Below are 22,987 nucleotides of genomic sequence, written 5' to 3' on the forward strand. Positions count from 1 at the left end.
ACTGAGATCGAGTTCTAGAGACCGAGATTCTCTAGAGGAAGCTCGTGAGATCATAGAGACCAAGTTTCTCTAGAAGGAGCCAAGGAGAGTAGTTCAAGATCAAGAAGGAAGTCAAGAAAGAGAAGAGGGAGAGCATCAAGGTTAGCGACAAGGTTCTTGGAAGGATACTAGAGTCAAGGGTTTGTGTCATGGTCTTGGTACTCATCAATTGAAGATCTAGAAGAAGAATTTTGATCGGGTTTTCCTCTCAAGCGGTGATAGGTTTTGGCCCTCGCGAACAAGCCTACATACTGTGTCACTTGTCTATTATTGTGCATATTGGTAATCGTCTTGATGATAAAAAAACAATAATAACATAACAAAGAAAAGACTATAAGCTAAGAAGTAAAAGTATATCACAAGCAATTATCAAACAGAGAAATCTTTTAACTATTCATGCCCTAGATTTCTCAACATCCTAACTCCTAACTAGCAACTACATAGAACCATAAGAGCATCTACTTCTAAAAGTTTATAAAATACTGCATACTATTCAGTAAAAAAGTAGTAACTGAAATCTCTTGATTGCTGCTGAAATGATAAGATAATGGTTTGCTACTGAAATCTCTGATAGAGCACACACTGAAGCTACAGTGGACTGCACATTGTGCCTCTATTACATTATGACTCTATTACGCGGAGTAAACTGAATCTGAAACCATGCCTCTATTACCTTCTTAGCATATGAGTTGCGGGCTTGAGCAATGAGAATTCAGTTATGGACCGACATTTAATTTTTAACCTAACTAAACCACAGCGAAAAATGCGGGGACCCTAAAAGTTAAAACTTGTGCTCGCCGAGTTGAGGGTTGAAAATTGCCTAAATTTCAATTAATCGGTGAGTCGCAAGTCAAATTTGAATTGACCATGAGTCAAACTCGGTCAACGCGAGTTTGACTCATCCAGAGTTGAATCGGATCGTTTGAGGAAAGAGCAGAATTTGACTCGCGATTGATCACCACTGATTAGAGATTCATGTTTCATAAAATAAACTATATACACTGCATGAATTTTATGTGGCATGCCTTTTTTTAAGGATTCGTTACAGAATAGAATGATGTCCACTATTATTACACTTCATGCATTTTAGGACCTTGTCATTTTTCTGCATATTGGTCTGTCACATATATATTTTCAGAAGAACAGTTGGAGAGATTCTTTTTTCTCCACTAAAATATCTGGATGAATTCTGCATATTGGTCTGTCACATATATATTTTCAGAAAAACAGTTGGAGAGATTCTTTTTTCTCCACTGAAATATCTGGATGAAGGACAGTGTCAACCCCAAGCTGCAAGAGCAACTTATAACCCCAAGGACTGAAATACTTGGATGAAGGGCAGTGTCAACCCCAAGCCGCAAGTGCAACTGATAGACCCCGGTCCCCAAGGACTGAAATACTTAGATGATGTACAGTGTCAAACCCAAGCTGCAAGAGCAAAGGATGAACCCAAGGGCTCAACGGGAATTGAACCTTTGACTTTTATTTCTTTTTAACAACATGCCTTTAACAGATGGTTCAACTGATCAAGCTAACCATGACTTTTATATATATATATATATATATATATATATATATATATCAAAAAATTTAACCAGCCAATATGCGGAAAAATGGCAGTGCCAATATCTATGATATCCCATATAACCAGAGCGGAGAAAAATGACTGCCAAAAACAATACGATCCCCAAAATTCTAAGAAAAGAGGTCCAACAGACCAGGTAGGTCTCAGAGATACCTTGAAAGAAAACAGGCAATAATTGTACATGTGTCTAAGTGTATGAAGTCCAATAATTGCGGGGATTGCTCTGTTCTGTAAGAAATTCGTGAAAAACAGCCTGGCCCAAAAAATTCATGAAGTGGATCTCGCCCTGGATGAATTTTAATGACAAGGATTCTAAGTTGAATGAACAGACCTAGCGCATTGAAGCAAACATGGGGGCCCCGCCGAGGCCTTTCAGTCCTTGGAATCCCAGTGAAATTCAAGCGCCATGCCATCTCCTCGCTAGGCCCGGAGTTTTCGAGGTCCGAAACTTTGATCTCTGTCCCATGTCGTGAGAGAGGCGACGACAAAGAATTCACCATGTTGTTGGGTGAAAGGGTATAAGGTAGTACTGAAGAAGCAGAATTTATATTGCAGGCATCTCTGAGCCTAAGAGAATTTATATGGAGAATTGTTCAAATTGCTGGCGAAGTCGGTGAGCCTAAGAGAATGTATAGGAGAATTGTTCAAATTGCTAGCGAAGTCCGTATGAGTGTATGAGAGCTTTACTTATCTATATGAGGGGTGGAGATTGCAATGTTACGATGATACAAAGTGGGATTCAAAGGAAATAAAATTGGGTTCTCTCTCAGAAAGATGATGTGACTTCACTTATCTTCGAGTTAAAGCAAATGTGGGAGCAGTTCTTGTCGCTTTCAAGAAAAATTGCATCCATTTTCTCAGAATGTGTTCTGTCAGAAAGATGGGTACGAACTCGGTATGAGTATATAATAGCTTTACTCATCTACATGACGTGTGGAGATCGCAATTTTACGATGATACAAAGTGGGATTCGAAGGGAAAAAAATGGAAACTCTTATTTCCACCTCTATAGCAAAGTTATTGCACCCTGACATGCTAGTGGTTGCCTTGCATTTATATTTCTGTCAAAATTGACTTAAGACACCCACTATTCCCCTTGCATGTCAAGTGCGATAACTTTACTATAGAAGTGGAAATAGGAATTTCCAAAAAAAACGGGTTCTCTCATAAAGATGATGTGACTTCACTTATCTTCGAGTTAAAGAAAACGTGAGAGCAGTTGAATCCGTCTTCTCAGAAGGGTTGTCTGAAAAATGGATATTCCTTCGACTTAAAGAAATTGAGAGAGTGGGCTAACCACCTTCCAGGAAATTGTGCATCCATTATTTTAGTGAAACAATTATTTTTTTCTAAATAGATTACTCTTTAGGGGCGGCTTTTTTTTTAATAAAATAGTTTCAAGTCCCGGCGGGTAGCCTGATTGGTCAGATCTCCCGCCAATCTACCGGCCCTCTGTCACGAAACATAAGTTCGATCCTTCAGATCCGCCGGTCAGGCTTCGAAGATCAAACCGAAGAGTGTGCCGCCACGGATGCTCCGGTCAGGGTTCAAAAATCAAAACATTGTGTGCAGCCACAGCTCACTATGAGACCGAAAGAAAAAAAAAAATGGAAGGTAGGGCATATACCGACGAGGAAAGAACATCTAAACGCGTGCCATTATACTGTTGACCAGGTCATACAGTTATACACGCTACTACTATCGTATTGTAGGTCCCTGCTTATCCTGTTTCTATCTTATTAATATTTTATTACAGAAAATTTTTGATATAAACCCATCATAGTGATATAGATTCAGCCGTTGGTGAGCTGAGATGCAAAGTTACTCTTATGTATACCCATGTCATCTGATTTCATTGACTTTATGTAGCGTCGAATATTTAATATCGATGTAGTCTTTAACGCGACTTTTTGAAAGCCTTTCCGGCGATTTTTTCCGGTGAAAATCCGGCAGTGATTTATTGGAATCCAAGTTTGATAGCTAATTTCTGCACAATGAAACCCTCCCAGGGGTTTTTCAGGGTGCTGAATCCGAATATGCAGTTAAAAAACCATTTTAACTGCAACAAATCATGATTTCATCTCAATTTCTTCCGCCGGATTCCGTCACCGGAATCTCAAAAAGTCGCATTATAGACAACTCCTTTAATATCCAATTACCTATGTGTTTTGGTCGAACACTCAACCTAATAAAGAATCATATTTTAGAAAAGAAAATAAAGTGACCTTTATTTTTTATCTATCAAATAGATAATATCCACGTTTCAATGAGTTGCGGTTGTTCAAATAAACAAGTGTTCAAAAACCATGAGCTCATTTTGGTTTGTGTTTTTATGAGGATGAAGTGTTTATTTAAGCAGTTGTCTATAATGTGATTTTTTGGAAGTTTTTTTGGTGGATTTTTCTGATCAAAATCTGGCAGCAATTTATTGGAATCGCAAGTTTGATAGCTAGTTTCTGCACAATCAAAGCGTCCCAGGGATTTTTCAGGGTGCTGAATCCAAATATACAGTTAAAAAAGGTTTAGTTTAATTTATTCATAAAATAGGTTTTTTTATTAGAATTTGGTAATATAATTTTATTTAAAAATATTATTGGTTTAATTTATTTATAAAATAGATTTTTTTATTAAAATTTAGTAATATAATTTTAATTAAAAATATGATTTGTTGTTGTTTAAAATAATTTTTGAATGTATAAATGGATTGAATACCTTCTAAAGATTTTATGGCACTTGAATTCTATAAAGTAAATATATTGGTTCGAAATTTAAGAACCGATCATCTCAGAACTCACATTATTAGGTAAATATGTCAATCATCTAAGAACTCACATTACTGAGTAAATGTGTCAATCATCTCAGAACTCACATTACTTGAAAAACAAAAAATATCAAATATTATTATAATCTTTTTTAAAAACTTAATATATATTAATTTTTAACATATAAATTATGTAAAAAAAAGGTTATATGAAAATTATAAAAAAAATTAGTTTAAATTTAAATTAACTAAGGTCCATATTAGTAGATAATAAAATTAAACCGTGTTAATTTTATTATTAAAATTATAATTATTAATTTTAGAAAAAATAAATAAATAAATAACTTTTAGAAAAAGAGTGAATTTCTCTGATTATAAAAATAAATAAATATTATTAATTAAAAAAACAACAACGTATTAATAAAATTTAACTTTTAGAAAAGAGTATGATTTCCCTAATTATAAAAATAATAGAAGATAAAAAAGAAAGTAATAAATTTTAAAGTTTATGGAAAAGATTATTTATATATTTATCTTAATTTATTAAAATATTTTTATTGATTTAATAAAATATATAAAGATATTTATTAAATATTCTATTTGTATAAAATCTAATATATTAATTTTAATTATTAACTAAATGCATATTATAATTTTGCATTGTAATGTATATCTCTAAAATTATATATAAATTTCATTAGGAGGAAGTACTTACTAGCAGGAATTTTATTCTATGTTGGTAAAACAATTTAAGGAGAAAGGGCATCAAGTTTCTTGGGAAACCATTTCATGTGAAATGAAATTAATGATTTTAATGACATCCACGAGGTTGAGCAGCCTATGGGACTCAAAGCATAACAACTTTAACTCATTTTTATATTCCTTTCGATGTCAGATCTTCGGCTATGAGAGCATAACAACCTTAACTCATTTTCATATTGCTTTCGATGTCAGATCTTCGGCTATGAGTCTTGACTAAAAGGCTAGCAATCTAATTGATCTTATCTTTGTCAAATAGATGGTGCATGTTGCCAACCTTTAGATTGTTTCATATTTAATGTGGATATCCTTATATGTTGCACACTTCATGACAAAGTGTCATTCTGTCTCCACCACACTTTTATCGCAAAAAATGCAAGTTCTCTCTTCCAAAACTTCCTTGGGGTTCTTCCACCTGCTAGTTTCACATCTAAGGTGATGTGACATTGTCCTCAAGTGCGCCACTAGCACTCTTGCTTTTCCTATAATAGCTACTCGTAAATATGTTTTCTCACCATGGTCCCAAGTTCGATTGCACTCTTTGATGTAGTATGTTTTTTTACGCCCATTGTGGTTGGTCCACATGGCAGTGCTAAATTTTTCCATCACGAATTTTTTTATTTCCTCATTGGTACTAGGGCATTCATGTAGCTTGATATTCCACTTACTCAGCCACTTTTTGTTTTGCTTCATCCAAGTTTTCTTCCTTCGATCTAATCCCTCTTCCATAGCTATCTTGGGCCAACTTTGGCTATCCATGTTTCTAGTCTTATTTAAATAGCTTATTAGTCTGGTTGTCGTTGTTGCCTCCAATGGAAAATTGTTTGCTTCAGCGCAAAGGATTTCGTACGGGATTGTGGCTTTAACTTTGAGACTTCTAGTAATTAGATGTTTTTGTATTCTTTCTAACTGCCTCCAGTTGCAAGTTGACATGTTTCCCCATACTTCACAACTGTAAAGAACAACCAACGTAACCAACAAACCGAAAAGGGTTTTCTTTCTTTTCCAATCCCAAAGTTCAGCTTTTCTACACCTGTTTTGGAATAAGTATGAGGCTCTCCATCCTCCCTAAATTCTCTTCATCCTACAAGACTCCCAACTGAGCTTCTAGTGGAATTCAATCCCAAGATATTTGTATTCTTTCACTATCTCCAGAGGATTACCTTCGAAAAGAAAAGTGTTTGGTTTGTCTTTCCTACTTAAGGAGAAAATCATGATTTTGGTCTTGTTAATATTCACTTGCATCCCCACCTCCTGAAAAAAGTGTTCTAAGACCTTTAAGTGTTCTCTTAATCCATGCGTTGTTTTTTAGATTAGGATAAGATCATCTGCGTATAGAAGAAACTTTACCACGTAGCTTGCTAGATGAACCCCTTCTCCATCCGCTTTGCTTAACCAAGCTTCCAACTTATTGATATACAAATCGAACAAAGTGGGGATAGAGGACATCCCTATTTGACACCAATGTCGCTACCAAAACATTTGGACATCCCTTCACTTGTTCTGGTTTTAGCTCTAACCTTCTCATAAAGTCTATGAACTACTGCTCTATACTCATTTGGGATACCCAACTCTTCCATCATGTTCCATAGTTTGTCTCTAGGCACTGTGTCAAAGGCTTTCTTGAAATCCACAAAACAACAATAGGATGTTTCACCTTGTTTGTCCCAAACTTTTTCTATCAAATGTCTAAGGGTGACACAGTGGTCAATGGTAGAGTTTCTAGGTCTAAAGCCTACTTGTCATTTTGCCCATTTTCCCTTACTTTCTGCCCAATTGTTGATTCTTCGCTCTATCATGCTCCCAAAGAGCTTTCCCATGAGGGGGTTGACCATAATAGTGCGGTAGTTAGAGGAGTTATTGATATCTCCACTCTTAAAGAGAGGAATGGCCACACTAGTAGTCCACTCTCCCGGAAAGTCGTCCTAGATGATCCCATTGAAAATTCCTTTTAAACACAAAGCAAGGAGCTTAGCTCCCTATTTTAGGAATTCAACTTTAAGCCTGTATATGTCCTCTGCTTTATCGCTTGCTAAATTATTTATTCCCTCCTTCATATCACCCTATGTGAATAGTTCCACTAAAGTGTTCACTTGGGGTGGGAGGGGGGTATGATTCTCGTGCATCTGCTCATAGAGAAGCTTCACATACTCCAAACATTGGCCTCCTATAATATTGCTTTCAACCTGCTTTCTCCTTTGATGTAGATCTTTCCAAAATTCCTTGGGGTTGTACTTTCCAAGAGAGATTAACTCCTTTCTTCTTCCATTTACATATTCTTATTTTTTTATTGTACTGATTTTTCATATGTCTTCTTGTTTTTTTTGCTCTATTTTCTCTCTCTTAGATATCTCGTGGTTGCCTTTGCATTCTTCATCATACCATGAATTTGCCAGAAAAGTACTTGTAGCTCCCTTCTTGGGGCAGTACCTTTTGCATGCACTTAAGGCCCTATGGATTGTTGGAATCAACAAACTGCAATGAACATGGCAACCCACCTCAATGGTTGTCTTATCTACCACGCCTCGCTCTATAGTCTAAAATTGTTGCTTAAGAACCGCATTAAACCTTTCCTTGTTTTCCTAATTTACGAGGATTTTTCCTTTGTAGAGAGGCTTCTTTTGTATTCCCAGAGTTTGACTATTGTGTGGACTATTATGGTCAAAATCAAGCTTAACAAATAGAGGGGCATTGTCAGATTTCATTTCGATAGGACAGTCTCCAATATCGAATTTCAACAGTCTAGAGGTGAAATTTTGGGAGTAGATTACTTAATCTACCACACTTTGACCATTGTAAGTTTTGCATGTGATCTCTTCGGAAGCTAGCCACCTTCTCATTCCATTGCAAATAACCATGTCAAACAAACTACAAAGTCCCAGTAATTCTACCCAAGAGTGCGTCACACCCCCCTTTTCATCTTGTGAATCCCTTTCTCAAGGTTGACCACCCCCCTCTTCCAACCATAGGGGATTGTTTTCTCCTCTTTCTTCATTGCTCAACTGGAGGGATTGGTTGTTCATTGTCCTTGCGTTAAAGTCACCTATTAACAATATTTCCCCAAGAGGGCTGGATAAATATATATCTCTATTTAATGAGGCATATAGGTCTTCGTTGTCTAAATTTCTTCGTTTATAGATCTTTGAGTTTCTTGGAGCAAAGTAACAGGCTGCCAACCTGAAAATGATCTCCTTTTCTATTATTTGTAGCCAAATATATTGTTTATTTGGATCCTCTTTTTCTACTTTTACAATGTCACCCCATTTTTCACTTATTAACATTGTGACTCCCTTGTGTCCTTTGCCTATCTCATTTCCTTTGTTCCAAACTGAAATCTTTTTGTAACCCTCGAAATCTAGAACCTTGCATCCATTGTGCTCGTGTGTTTCTAGCAGAATGATAATATCCTTCCCTTTTGCGATGGGTGTTAAGAAACCATTCGTTTCTAGACTACACTGAGAAATGAAAACGTTTGTACAAAATGTGGTTTCCCATGTTGTTATGTTTTATTCAAACGAAGGAGCCTCCCATTCCGTTTCTGGTAACAGGTGGCAACTGAATAATAAATTTATTATTGACAATTCTTGTAAAGGGGAACTGTAAATGAATATGTTTCTTGTAAAGGATCTATTGTTACCTTACTTGTGAATGTTTTTATTACATTTGAAAGAGTTATATTACAAGTGATATTAATTTGATTTAATAAAATATTTAATATATCTATAATAGTTTAGAGTGAAATGTATGACCTCCATGTTTTAAATTCAACTATAAAAAAATTAATATCTATAATATAATTTTAAAAGAAATTAATAAAAGAATATCAAAAGCATATGTGTTGTGGGGTTAATGTTCTTGGGAATTTAGTTAATTCATGTTAGTAAAAGTTCAATTTGAATCCCACGTCAAGCATGGATTTACTAATGATTTATGGAAAAATTCCCTCAGACTTCCCAATAATGTTTTCTTAAGAAAAAAAATATGCACACACACAAGCATAAATTCATCTAAACTTGAAATATTTTAAACACCACTAGATTTGTATGCATTTTTTTTCATCTGTAATGATGCTTAATAGATTCATAGTTAAAATGGATCTATGATGGTGTTAAAAAACAATAGTACTTCTAAATTCATCATCATCAAACACTCTTCATTCACTAATCACCTCATCTTGTTTAACCGAACAATAATTCTAACAAAGCTTGAGAATACTCCACCGTATTTATGAGAAAAGAGGTCAAGATTGAGAAATCCTAACATCATTGTGTACAACAAGGGGTCACACGTGTAGGGGTGGAGAGGTTATTTATAACCCGAGGGAACAAGTGTGCTTTCATATGCTTGGAGTATTGGAAAATTCTCAAATAATGCAACAAAGCTTATTCCCTCAAGGCATCAAATTAGTTGTGCATCTCAAAATTTTGAAGATGACCATATTAAGAGATTCTATGGTAATCATTGGTGTCTTTCATTGTAATCATCCATTCTAAGAATATCGCTTTGGATTAATAATAGAGAGAACAGGGTAAGAGAAGAGAAAACTTCCATTAATATCCAATTTCCATATTCTAAGGCACCAAAGCAAGAAAGCAGATGTTGTAACAAATGTGCCAATATAGAAAAATGTGGGGATAATACTCATTAACTTTAATACATATGATCAATGAATATCATACTCTCTCTATGTCAAGTCATAGTGAAATCAACACAATGCACATTATGTACAGTAAGTTGACTCTATGACAATTAGTGGGAAGAAGTCGACAAGACCTCTCCACCACCTTTCCACACTCACTCTCCTATCCTCTATGCATTGTCATTACCTATCGACATGTCCATAGGACATATCTAGGATTGCCATTATGAATGGTTTAATTGCAACTTTGGATGGACATGAAATGTCTCCTATTTCTTCCAAGAGTTGGGAAATTTGAGGTCTAAAGGATCTCGGTTTCCCTTATCTCCTGCTCCATTTGTCTACTTGTAGCTTCATCATCCCTTTTGGGCACAAATCAATCTCATTCAAGATTGAGCTACTCCAATTTTTACAAGCCTCTCAGTAATTCAGTCAAAGATGAGGTACAATTTCATGGATAGTTAGTTTGTTATAGCATGGTCTATGTTCACTCAGAGATGTACATCAATTGAGTAGAATTTCAAAGACATGGTTATACACTAAGAAAATGGATTATTCAAAACTCCATGAGGCCAGACATGCCCTAATAGACTATGAAGCAAGGATAAGTAAATTGGAACACCAATTGAGCCAAAACAACATCAATATCATGCGAATGCAGCCTCCAACATTCATGACAAACGAAGTTTTCATCTATGTGTTGATATTTCAAACCAATTGCATCTTTAAATTGGAAGCACAAGTGTGGAACCTTCAACTCTAGTTAACCCCACAATAATCTCTAAAGCAAGTTCTCCTAAGCTCTATCTCTCTATCTCTCTATCCCAAAATAATTTCAAGGCAACTTAAGCTCCAATTCTCAGTGACCAACCTCGACCACACTTGGACATAGTGTCACAAGCTCAAAGGAACAACAAGTTCCCAACCTAAGGTTCAAAGGAATAGCCATCAGAGAAAGTGTCATTGACTGAGTTTATTCTCAACTTTTTTGATGCTCGTGTATTACAAAATCCGCTATCTTTTGGGACTTTTATATAGGCTTTACACTTGCAAGTCTTTTAGAAAGAAGATGTTATGAAACTCCCTTCTTTTGGTATCGGTGCACAATTATTTAAACATCAATATCATCTTTTTTCTAGTAGGAAGCCCCCTTAGTGAATCCTCGGTGCATTCTTTATTTAAATATAAATTTCCATGATCTTGGTTTAGAAAAAAAATAGTTATAATGTTGGTTAATCCCTATATCCCTTTCATTCATCTTTGCCACTTTATGTTTCCTCCCCTTTTGACATCTAAAGTTTATCCTCTTCCCTTTCATTTTCTCAATGTATTCCCTTCATTAGCTTATTTACCCTTTTATTCTTTTTTTTTTAATGTCATAAGATAATTTGGTTATTTCTTATTCTTTATCTCTCCCTTCCTCTACACCTCTCCCATGGTTTCTTTTTATTTCTCTACTTCATTTTGCTTTTCCTTAAATTTTCTTTTTCTTTAATTTTTTTAATGTAAGTTATATTTAATATTTTATCTTTTTATTATTTTTAATCTTTTATATATTTATATTTTTTAAGTTATATATATATATATATATATATATATATATATTTTTTATTTTTAAATTTTTATATTATATTTTTAATTAAAAATAATAATTAGAAATAATAATTTTCATACCTTACTTTTTTTGGTTTTACGAAGTTACACTTATTTACACCTTCCTCTATCTTTTATTAAAAAAAGGTACTCCTCGAAACAAAAACAGCCTATAAAGAAACAACTTAACACACCAAAATTCTATGTACTTTGCAACGTTTAACTAAAACCGCTATGGCAAGCACACCAAAATTCTATATACTTTGCAACGTTTAACTAAAACCGCTATGACAAGCATGAGAATTATCTGAAGACCTTTTCATATATCAAATTTGAGCATGTACAAGGCCATAAGCGTTACCGATTAAATAGCTAGCCTCGGCGCTGAGGCCAACTCAGGAGTAAAACCCTTGCATTGGAGTGGGAAATCCACTCTGATGCAACAAGATCTTGATGGCCATGATCCTTAACCACCAGTTCCAGATGAACACCTGCAAATGGAGCATAATTAGGCTTGTGATACGGGATGGGGAAGGTGGGGAAGGCGAATCGATGAGGAACTCCCGAACATAAGTAAAGACTTTGTAATGGGTGGTTGCTCGCTGTTGGATTATTATGGGTTTGCGTGTTTTGTTTCTTTCTGTACAGTTTTGCTGCGGGGTTTTCTTGTTTTTTCGCACAGTTTTGCTGCCTTTGGGTTGGTTGTTCTTAGATTTTTGTGTACGATGTTGAATATCAGTAATATGTTACGGGGATATCCACACTATGTCTGTTAAATGTAGATATCTTTTTATTTTAATAAAAAGTGGTTGGTGTTTTTTTTTTTTTTTTAAATTGGGGTTAGTCAATAAAATAATAAAATCGGAGTTACTTAATAGAATATCTATTTTCCCATAATAAGATGTTATAACAAGATATTTTAGCTAAAAAACAATTTACTAATATTGAACTTAAATACCTGTAAGATCCCAAACAATAAAAAATTTAATAGATTTAGGACATTTTAGCGTTTTGATTAAAAGTAAATTTGCAACGGGAACAAGAACACAAAGGCATCCAGAAATGCAGCCTCTTATTTATATTAATAGCTGAAAACAAAATACATGCCCATACAAATGATAATGGAGCTCCTGCAAATGGCATGCACCGTTGGTCGTTGAAAGACTAATCTAAGACACTAAAGCTCAATTGTGGACTCTGGATGGAACCACCAGACAAATTCACCACGGGGTTTTTGTCTCGAGGTCAAGCTAGAACTAGCCACACCTCAACAAACACATAATAAGATAGAAAAACTCAGGATGCCCTCAACGCCTAGCTCACATTTCTTTTTATATAGGCTTGATGGATTCTCTAGAAACCTTATTTTATTATTTTCCCTCAAAAATCGAAGGAGAATAAAGTGGGCTTATTTTCCCCAAAAAACGAATGAGAATACCGTGGGCAGATACCATGGGTGAATAACACGGTAAATACCATGGGTAGACTCTGTCCATTTTGACCATATCTAGAAAATGGAATATTACAAATCCTCTCGCCCAAAGATTGTTTTCCCTCACGAAATCCACTTCAATCCATAATAAAAGCATTTGTAGACTAATACTAGTATCCCATATAACCCAGTGTATTATTCCATGCGTCCATGCTAAATGGTCCTGAATAGATCCTTTGATACCCGGATCCTAATGCCACCTAAGTCCTGGGACCTATGGGTTATGATACCATCCCATCCCTCCATCATTGCCGGTGTTTAAGGGCCCTTGTTGTGATATTCCGGCTAAAAGTGCCCTCCTAAAAATCATCCCATCAATAGTGTACCAACTCATAATCTCTCGCCAATCCATGTCGTGTGAAGGATGAATACCAGCACATGAACAAATCTACTATGTTGATGTTGCTCGATGCCCCACTCTCGCTGCTCCACCTAGTCACTCATCATGATCCATTTAGAGAACTATGCCCTGCTCTCCCCAATGTATAAAGGTGGGTTGGTGGTGTTGCAAGCCTTATATATGTACTCTTGTAGTGCGTTGTTTTGGAACTCCCAACTGTACTCCTCTTGGGGCTTTGTGAGGGACTTGAGTCGTTCCTCAACACTAGACAGCTTAGTCGCTAACTCGACACATACTCCTAGGAGCTCCTCAATTTTTCTGTTCTCCTGTGATTCTGTGTCTCGCGCTGTCCGGACTCCTTGTTTTAACGTCATAAGATCTATCTTGAAATGTGTGATCTTCCCCTGAAAGTCCTCTACAAGTGATTCTAGTGCTCTGTTGAATGTCTTTGTACCTGTTTGCACTAGATGCCCCACGACCACAACTTTAGCTTGAGCATTTGACTGGCTCTCCGGGAACGGTTCATTTTGAACATTATATCTGTCATGCTATTCCTCATGATCATGCTCATCATGTTGGTTCACTACGGCTGGCTCCTCACTCAAATTTCCCTAGCCTCCTCCATTTGTGAAGACAATATGTTGTCCATCCTCTCCAATTGTTGAACATAGATGCACCGGTGAACTACTATCTCTACTTGGTTGTTCATATTCTTTATGGAGACCTATGGACTTAGTTGTATATGATTCTACTTCATCAATACCATTAGGTAGAATTTCCTTCCTCGTGTACTTTCAAATGCTTGCCATCCTGCAAGACTCCTTGAATAATATCACGCTGCTGCTCACCATCCTGAAAATCAATAGACCCAACTACAGAAGACTCCCCATGATCTGAAGGAATCTCCTCTTGTTTTGTCCTTTTTACCTCCTTCCTATCACCTGGACATGAATGGTTAAGGGCCCAAGGTCCCTTATAGATAAAGCATATTCCTCTCCTCCTTAGTTCATTTTTGCTGCAGGTTTTGTTCTTGCTTCCTCCATCAATCGTTCTTAACTCCTTCCTAGTCAGCTCCCTTCTGAGCAATTTTATGTTTTCCCTGACCAACTTCTCAACTAGATCATAGGCAGTTGGTGATACTTTTGGTTTCTTCCTCCAGATGATCAACAATTTGGATCTTGGTATCTTGCAGATGTCAATGTCTCCTTTTAAGAATAGAGACACAATCATTTGCATGCTTGTTTTGACACAATCTGGATGAGCTGATGTAATGTTGGTGTAAAAGCTTTGTAGTAACTGAAAGATTAAGTCGTCACATTCCAAATTTAGCATAGAGGTGCCAAAGCTGAACTCTACCATGAGTTTTAAAATTCTGCACCGCTTCTGAAAGGTAGGAAGCATGATGTTATTCAACCCCTGAAGGGCTTCTACTATCATCTGCAATATTTCTCTCATGAGATCATTATTGTAAGGCAGTAGTGACGATGTTAGAGCTATGATCCTACTGAGACAAGACGCAACCGTGAGCTTGAGCTCTTCACAAGGATTTTCACAAAGTTTGGGTTGTATCAATGCAAGCATGGATAGCTTGAAAGCCCAACTGATTTTTTTCCATTTTGGTTGCCCCACCTCGGAGATACATGTATCTAATTCCTCCAACTTATGAAGATCTATGTTTGACTTTGTTTGTTGCAATTCAGATCCAAGCATGAAGAGCTTAGCCCCTCTTCCTTGTACTTCCTTCACTTCCCATGGGCACTTCTGCTGCAAAATGGTATAGACTCTCTTCGAAAAAGGTTTGCTGCTTTGACCATTATTTTGGTCTAAAAAGATATTGGTGCGTAGAGGACCATATATTCTCACTAGTTCATCAAGCAATTTCTAGGTGTTTTCCAATACCAAGTAAGAAAATAGGCAGGAATACACTAATTAATTATGTCAATCATACTTTCCAAAGTATTAGATTTAGCTTCAAACAAATTTGGCCCAGAGATACCAATGAATAAGCCCGGTTGTAGCCCTGACACAATAATTCCCAACGAAAACAATAATCCCCAACAGCTAGAATCACAATTGTTGCATGGCTCTCCTTCATCTGCAATCACAATTGTTGATTATGTGATCTGCCCAATTGATAATCCAGTGCCTCCTATGCACAACCGGCTGCTCGACCGATGAGTTGAACCTGTGGCTCAAACTGTTGTGCACTTGGTCGTTCAACCTTTCTCCTGCACTCTCGTCCTCGATGGGGTGGCCCGCACTCCTGATCTGTCTTGAAATACAGGGCTCAGTGTTCAGTCTCAACACACAAAGTCTGATTTCTGTATGAGATGGCATTCAGTCCTTTATAGTACTGAAATGACGATTTCTACATTGACCCTCGTATGGCTCCATGACCAGCGTTGAACTGCTAGCAGGAGGGTGTATGGTCCCTACAACCTTGGCTCCTCCACCTCTGTTATCTGCGTGCTCAACCTCTCGATCCAATCTCCACGTACTGTGACTGCTAGTCCTTCACAAATCTGTCAGCTCAACTATTTCAGAGCTCCATTGATGATACTACAATGACCGAACAGTCTGAACAGTCTCTGGCAACGACAACTCCCAAATCCCGAGTATATAAAACTTTGTAGTGGGTGAATAATATTGTCAATGATGTCGAACAGACTGTATTCCAGGATGATGTCTAACAATGCTCATTCAGATTTCTTCCAAAACAATGTAGTTTTCATAACTGTTGCACGGTCTCTATTGACTGCTCGTCCTTCAGCGCCCCTGAAGTCCGGCGGATGGTTAAAGAGGGCCTACCTGATTCCTGCGCACAGGAGTATGGGCTATCGGCGTCTGAATCTCCTTCGGCGTAGTTCAGACCTTCTCACGACTTTGTGGTGTGCGGGGTCTTCAAGCCACTCTGCCTGGCATCCGTGACTTGTTAATAGATCGGCCCTTCACTGACAGTTTTTGAAGTTCGTCGTCCCCGCTCCTTGATCTGTATCCCTTGTAACAATTCCCTGTGATCAACAACTCTCGGTGTGCCACTCCTTTGTTATTTACAGAGGTGTAATGATTATTCTCGAGTGTAGGATATCAAAAAATTTAATTGGCTAAGTCAATCAAAGGCATAATCCCTGCACCATATCAATCTATACGTAATCGGCCCAGAGCAGGGGGAATTAATTCAAATCGTCGTCGGCCAAGCAACCAGCCGAATGGAAGGATTGTCACCCAAATGATGCGCTCAAGTTCTAGGCAACAGATCTGGTGGCTCACGACTGCTCAGATTCGACGCTCCTCTGCAATCCACTGAAACAGGCCTAATGGACGGATTGTAACCGAAGCAAATGATGCGCTCAAGTTCCCGGTGGCCGATCTCTCTTGACTGTGCCCTCTGTTGTTGGATCTGTGACGGTGGGCGTACTCAGCAAGGTTACAAACCTCACTGCGTAGCTCCCTTACGCTGGTAAACAGCCTCACGAGCTACTTGTGAAAATTCCTTAAACACGGGAATTCTTACTACAACACTCATTATATTTATTCTACTCTACTACAACACTGATTATATTTCTTTTATTCGTTAGATTGACATGAAAAAATAACTTCTACGACAAACATAGATATACACACACGGCAGCTTGCGCCATTTAAATAATATGCCGAAACAAGAAACTGAACAATAGAGAAAGATACACACAAATGACAGTTGTTTTTGGACAAACATCTTCGGAAAAAGTCAATGCGAAAAAATCAGTGCAGCAGATCTAAGGGAGTTTTTATTAACCTAAAGTATTTCTAAATACAACCACGGGTGCCTTCTCGGCAATCCAGTGATAGAGAAAATCACTTCGCAAAAGAAACTGGTGAGATTACCTCACTCTACAAGGCAAGTCCTCGCTGATCTGGTCGCTGAACCAACGAGTTCCCCGGCTACTTCTGTGTTGCCACTGCGTGGGCCTTCGTCAGCCTCTAAAGCCCTGCATCAGCTCAACTTAGAATCGATTTGCCCTCAGAAGCCTTTTCCAACCCTCCCGACTCAAAAACGTCAGCCTCCTCAGCAAACTCAGACTTCTACGTTGGAGGCCTCTGCGCTACTCTGCGTGAGCCCTTTCTGGCTCTGCGCCACCCTCTCTGCCCTCTGCGCTGCCTCCTCTGTGTGTCTCTCTGCCTCTTTGGTGAGTATTCTTGGCTCCAGAGAAGATCCTCCAGCCAAAACTCCCTCTGCCCCTCTTTGCGTGATCACTATAAACCATTGTGCTACCTCTAGCTTCAACGATTCGATTTGACTGGTCAACTCTATGTGTGTCTTCCAAATGACCCTCAAGCTTCCTTAAATAATCTCCTCATTGACATTCAATGACTCAGATTAGAAGCTAATCAATAGCTAAGATCATTTCTCTTTGATCCTGGTCTTCTTCTAGAAGTTACACCCACAGTGAGATTAATACCCCTTAATTATTTTATTTTGCTAAGTTTAGACTTAGGGTCCATTAAAAATAATTAGTTATTTTAATAAAACTATCTCTGGGTGGAATTTCCCAAAACGCTTTTTGGGTTCTTTGGAATACATGTGCCTAAGCCTCCCAACAAAATTTAAAACTTAAAGCACATACGATGCTACCAGAAATCAACACTAATCATATACGATGCTACCAGAAATCAACACTAATCATCTGTATGACTGCAGCCTTTCTATTGTGACTTAACCGCCTTCTCAGAGTTGCTCCCTATCTGCTAAAACATTATGTTTCATCTTTTTCAAAAATGATATTTCTCCAAGGCCATTAATATTCAATATCACTTTCGTTCACGTTCAATAGTATTTAGACTACCTCAAATAATCCCCTTCAAAGATAGCAACAATGACAACTACCTCATAGGTCTTTGGAGAACTACACTTCATCAATGTTGATCTCAAGAATTGATGGCGAAATTTCGGCCTTCTCGATCTTCCTTCGATCTTGAAAGTGATTAAAAAAGAATCTCGATTCAGATGAGATAAACTCTGCCGAGAAGAGCAATAGCTTTGAACCTAGAAAACCATTGACGCCAAAACAAAACCCCAGACATGGTAATTACTGAATAGTGTTCCCTATATTGTTCAGGCCCATGTCCAAGTATATTGTTCCACTGGCATTGATCCACACTGAAATAGCCTTTTATAGAACTGAAGTTCATTTCCATCTATGCCAGAAGAATCCAATAGCTTAGAAACAGATCCTTTTAACCAAAATTCAATTTTGCACTGTGAAAACGGACTGGAATTACCAAAATGGTACGGAACTGAACCCTAGAGATATAAACAAAACAGAGAGTGTGTTGTTAAGGCATGTTGTCTGGGCATGCAATTCTCCAGGAAGGGCTGTTGATGCTACCCTGCTCCTCTGCTGATAATGTGAAATCAAACACGTCTTTTCTGGAACTTATCAAAGCAATTTATGCTTCAATATTCGTTATCATCTAAAAGTTAGTAGACAATCCAAGAATTCTTTACAAAACTTGCTGAAGTTTGTGAGTACAGTCTACGTGGTTCGGCTAAAGCCCTAGAAAGAGGCTTTTATTTGAGAAGTGAATACTGGTAATTTTGGGCAAACTCATCCAGACTCGACAAATCTCACCAAACTTTCCCCGGACTCGATGATTTTGTCAAGGCTTATTGAGTTACAAACTCAGCCAATGCCATAAAAGCCGAAAATGATGAAAGCACCCTCATTCTTCATTGATTTTCATCCGTAGGCAGAAAACTTCAGACAAAGCAATCTATGTTCATATTGCTGCTAGATTCAAAATATTTCAAAAAATTTGTGGTCTTCTTGAAAGTGCAAAATGCCTTTATGTTTACTTTCATGTCTGTGAAGAGGATCCTCCCATGAATTGAATATTTTTCGAATGTTTTATTTGCCAAGCTTTTCCCAAGAATTTTCAGAGATCAGGACATACTCTTACCCTTCAGCTTGCCAAGTCACTCCCCACTACACTGCATGGAGTAATTCACTAGACATGCCTGCATTCAAGACTCCAGAATCTTTTGCTTCTTTATCCATCATCATTCAACATGCAATAGATTCTCTATTCCTTGATTAATAATGGCACATAGAATCGATAAACTTCAAATTGTCAGAATGACTCAAAATCTCAGACAAATTGACTCAAAATCAATTCTTACATATATACTTATCAACTAGATTGATAAATTTAAGATTCAAGCAGTCTTTACTGCAATTTGGGAAACAGAGATTAAAAAAATCTTGTGGCACCAAGTCAAGCAAGGTGCTCTACAGCTTAAAGGTAGGGTGGGGTAATCCATCTACACTTTGCATAATGATGGATTGAATTCAAACAGGTGCATTGGATAAGAACACTTTCACAGACCTGTCTAAAGCCAAATCGGATATGCAACTCAAGGTTGTGACATGTAAAGATGCATATCTCACTTTTGTGTTAATTCACGCAAATGAAGTTCACATACATAACCAAAATCTCAAATATTGGAATTGAAGATATGCAACATCTCAAATATGGGAATTGAAGATATGCAACATGGACGAAAATAATAGACCTTGGTTTAAATGGGTATGTGCTAGTTCATCACCAAAATGGCTAGTCCAGACTACCCAAAAGATTTCTAGAGCTCATTAATCTACAAAAGTAACACCATAATTATTTCATAATTAGCAAAGCTCATTATGGTACATAAAATTATGACTTAAAAATTCAATACAATTTGCTAAAATAATTGATTAAATTTAAATCTGGATTTTGACTCCAAGGAAAAAATGTGAAAATAATGTAGAAATAGATTTAGTTATGAAGCAGTTGAACAGAATTAGTTATGAGCAGTTGATCAGAATTAGTTTGTGTGGTTAGGAATTGGTTGCAGATACTTCCTATATAAGTGTGATGTAACTGAGCAAATAAGTTAATGAAGTTGTGTGTGAGCCTTGTCTCACTTTTGCTGGTTTTATGTCCATGTATTTGTCTGTGTATTTGTTTTAAGTTGGTATCAGAGCTCTGTGCTCTTTTGTCTGTGCCTCTCTCCTCTTCGTGGGCAGTAAGACTCTGCCATTAGAGTGTGCGCAGTAAACCCAGCGTGTGTGGCTGCTGGACGTTGATCTGTGGACGGTGTGGTCGAAGTCTGCTTGAAGGATACGCTGTGGACAGCATACGGTGCAGCAAATCCGGCTCGAAGTTTTCAGCGGCGTTGCAGCAAGAAGCTTGAAGAATACGCTGACCTGTGGACAGCGTTGCCCTGAATCCGGTGCAGCAGGACGGGTATCGTTTTTTTTTTTTTTATTCTGAGCAAGAAAATCCGGGTATCGTCCCTACTCTCCTCTTTGCCGTTTACATAACTGCAATTCAAATGCCCTTGCTGGCCTGTTTACACAACTGCTATTAATTGAGGGTGTGGTAACTGTTTGAAATAATCTCTACCATTTTGAGGCGAGCCATAGACGTTTCTGCAAAAAGAGGCACCACTGTTTGTCGGGATCGAGAGAAGGAAGCAATCCCCACAGCCAACGGTCATAGAATTGCCAATATGCACTGAAGGGGTCTTTCCACCTGGGCTATGTTCTTCGCCGAGAGCCACCGTTAGACGCCATCTATTTTTTTTGAAATTCAAGTCATTGTATTCGATAAAGATTTGAAGGATTTTATTAAATTGACGTATAATTCCCAAAGTTATGATTTAAGATTAAGTCGAGTATTGGTCATATACTTGTGCTGTTTTGGTTTAGTTTGCTGCCGAATCTTGTAATTGATTGATAGCAGAGGTTGTTCAGTGTTTTTAAAAAAGATAGCAGAGTTCAGAGATGGCTAATCCCCTTGCAGATTCATATTTAAACGAGTCTTCAAAACTTGACGGAGAAAACTATGTAAATTGGAAATTTAAGATCATCACAGTGTTGGAGGCATACAATCTCTGGCCGATTGTAAAAGGTGACGAGACCAAGCCTCAACCTCCTACTAACACTCAAGATTGGGAAAAGCGTGAAGTGAGAGCAAGGGTGTTGCTACGTATGTCAGTGAAGGACAATATTATTCCTCACATTCGGGACTGTGAAACTTCGAAGGCGACATGGGACACTCTTAAAAGTTTGTATGAGACTTCTAATGCAAATCGTATTTTATTTTTAAAAACAAAGCTGCTATCTATCAAAATGGATGCCAATGAAAGCATTAGTAACTTTGTTTCCCGAATTAAAGACTTTAGTGATAAGCTTGGTGATATTGGTGAAAAGGTTTCTAGTACAGACTTGGTAACTGTTACTTTAAAGGGGTTAGTCCCAGACTATAAAGTCTTTATTTCAGCTCTCTCAGCTAGACCGACACCCCCTACATTTGAAGAATTGGCTGGAATTCTTCTTCAAGAAGAAGAACGCATGAAAACTTTTGAACTGGAGTCAAATGGTTCTGATTTGGCTTTGACTGCAAGAGGCCAAAAACCATTCCGAGGGAGATCATGGGACAGAAACAGAGGCCGTTTTCAAGCAAAGCAGAAAGGTATGGCACCTCCTGATTCTTATGTTAAAAGGAACATTGTATGTCATTATTGTGGAAAACCTGGACATTTGGCAAAAGATTGCTATAGGAGAAAGAATAATGAATCAAATCAAAGACATAACAGGCATAATGGAAACTACATAAACAAAGACACCTCAGTGAATGATGGATTTAAAAATCTTAAGTTATTTCTTTCTGATGCTGCATTGTCTGCTGAAACTGATGATGAGAATACTTGGTTTATAGATTCTGGTGCATCGGCACACATGACTTGTAATAAAGAATGGTATGATAAATATTATGAGAAATCTGATGGTACACACATTTACCTAGGAGATGATAGGTCACTTAAAGTTCAAGGCTATGGCATAATAAATGTGTACTTACCTAATGGACAAATGCGACAGATTCATAATGTGATGTATGTACCTGCTCTTAAAAAGAATTTGCTATCTGTGTCTGCTATCACTGATAATCATTTAAAAGTAGAATTTGGTAAATTGGGGTGTATAGTGAAAGATGTTCAGGACCACTACAAGGTTGTTTCTACAGGTACCAGGGTTGGAGGATTATACAGATTGGATGTGACAGTCAAGCGCCATGTTGCATTGACATCACAAGAGACATCGACAGCAGAATTATGGCATCACAGGTATGGGCACCTCAATTACAATGATTTATCGTTGTTACAAAGGAAAACAATGGTTGAAGGTCTTCCTGAGATGAAGTGTGAACATTTACCATGTGAAGCTTGTGCACTTGGTAAGCAGCATAGAGAAGAGTTTCCTGTTCATACTGAGAAACGGAAGTATGATATTCTTGAATTAATTCACACTGATGTATGCGGACCTATGCAAACTAGGTCTCTTGGTGGTGCTTCATACTTTGTTATTTTCATTGATGATAGATCTAGATATACCTGGGTCTATTTCGTTAGAAGGAAAAGTGATATATTTGAGTATTTTAAAGAATTTCGAAATATGGTTGAAAAACAAACCGGAAAGTGCATCAAAATACTCAGATCTGATCAAGGGGGTGAATATAAATCAAAGGCATTTAACACCTATTGTAAATCTAATGGAATTCAACAACAGTTCACAGTGCCACATACCCCTCAGCAAAATGGTGTTGCTGAGCGATGGAATAGAACCTTGGTGGAATCTGCTCGTAGTATGCTGCAAGGTAAGAACATCTCTAATGGTTTCTGGGCAGAAGCCATTAACACTGCTATTTATCTGAAGAATCGATGTCCCACTAAGAAATTAGTTTTTCAAACTCCTTTT

The 22,987-nt window shown here is 37.4% G+C and overlaps 1 protein-coding gene across 4 annotated transcripts in view; it reads right to left on the reverse strand.

The window, feature by feature from the left end:
• Nucleotides 1–22,987, reverse strand: part of LOC149172763 (metal tolerance protein 5-like) — a 311,496-nt gene that overhangs the window by 152,218 nt on the left and 136,291 nt on the right. Inside the window, exon 1 of one of the 4 annotated variants that reach the window (XM_089424432.1) lies at nucleotides 1,956–2,456. The exons of the other annotated variants lie outside the window; for them this stretch is intronic. Within the exon in view, the coding sequence (XP_089280558.1) occupies nucleotides 1,956–2,124 (169 nt within the window). The 5' untranslated portion in view covers nucleotides 2,125–2,456. Of the gene's footprint in view, nucleotides 1–1,955; nucleotides 2,457–22,987 lie in introns of those variants that run through there. 4 annotated transcript variants of the gene reach the window in all.

The sequence above is a fragment of the Pinus tabuliformis genome, chromosome 4_2 (assembly GCF_031772625.1).
Source record: "Pinus tabuliformis cultivar Carrire ecotype Pingquan chromosome 4_2, CPIR1, whole genome shotgun sequence".
Lineage (NCBI taxonomy): Eukaryota > Viridiplantae > Streptophyta > Pinopsida > Pinales > Pinaceae > Pinus > Pinus tabuliformis.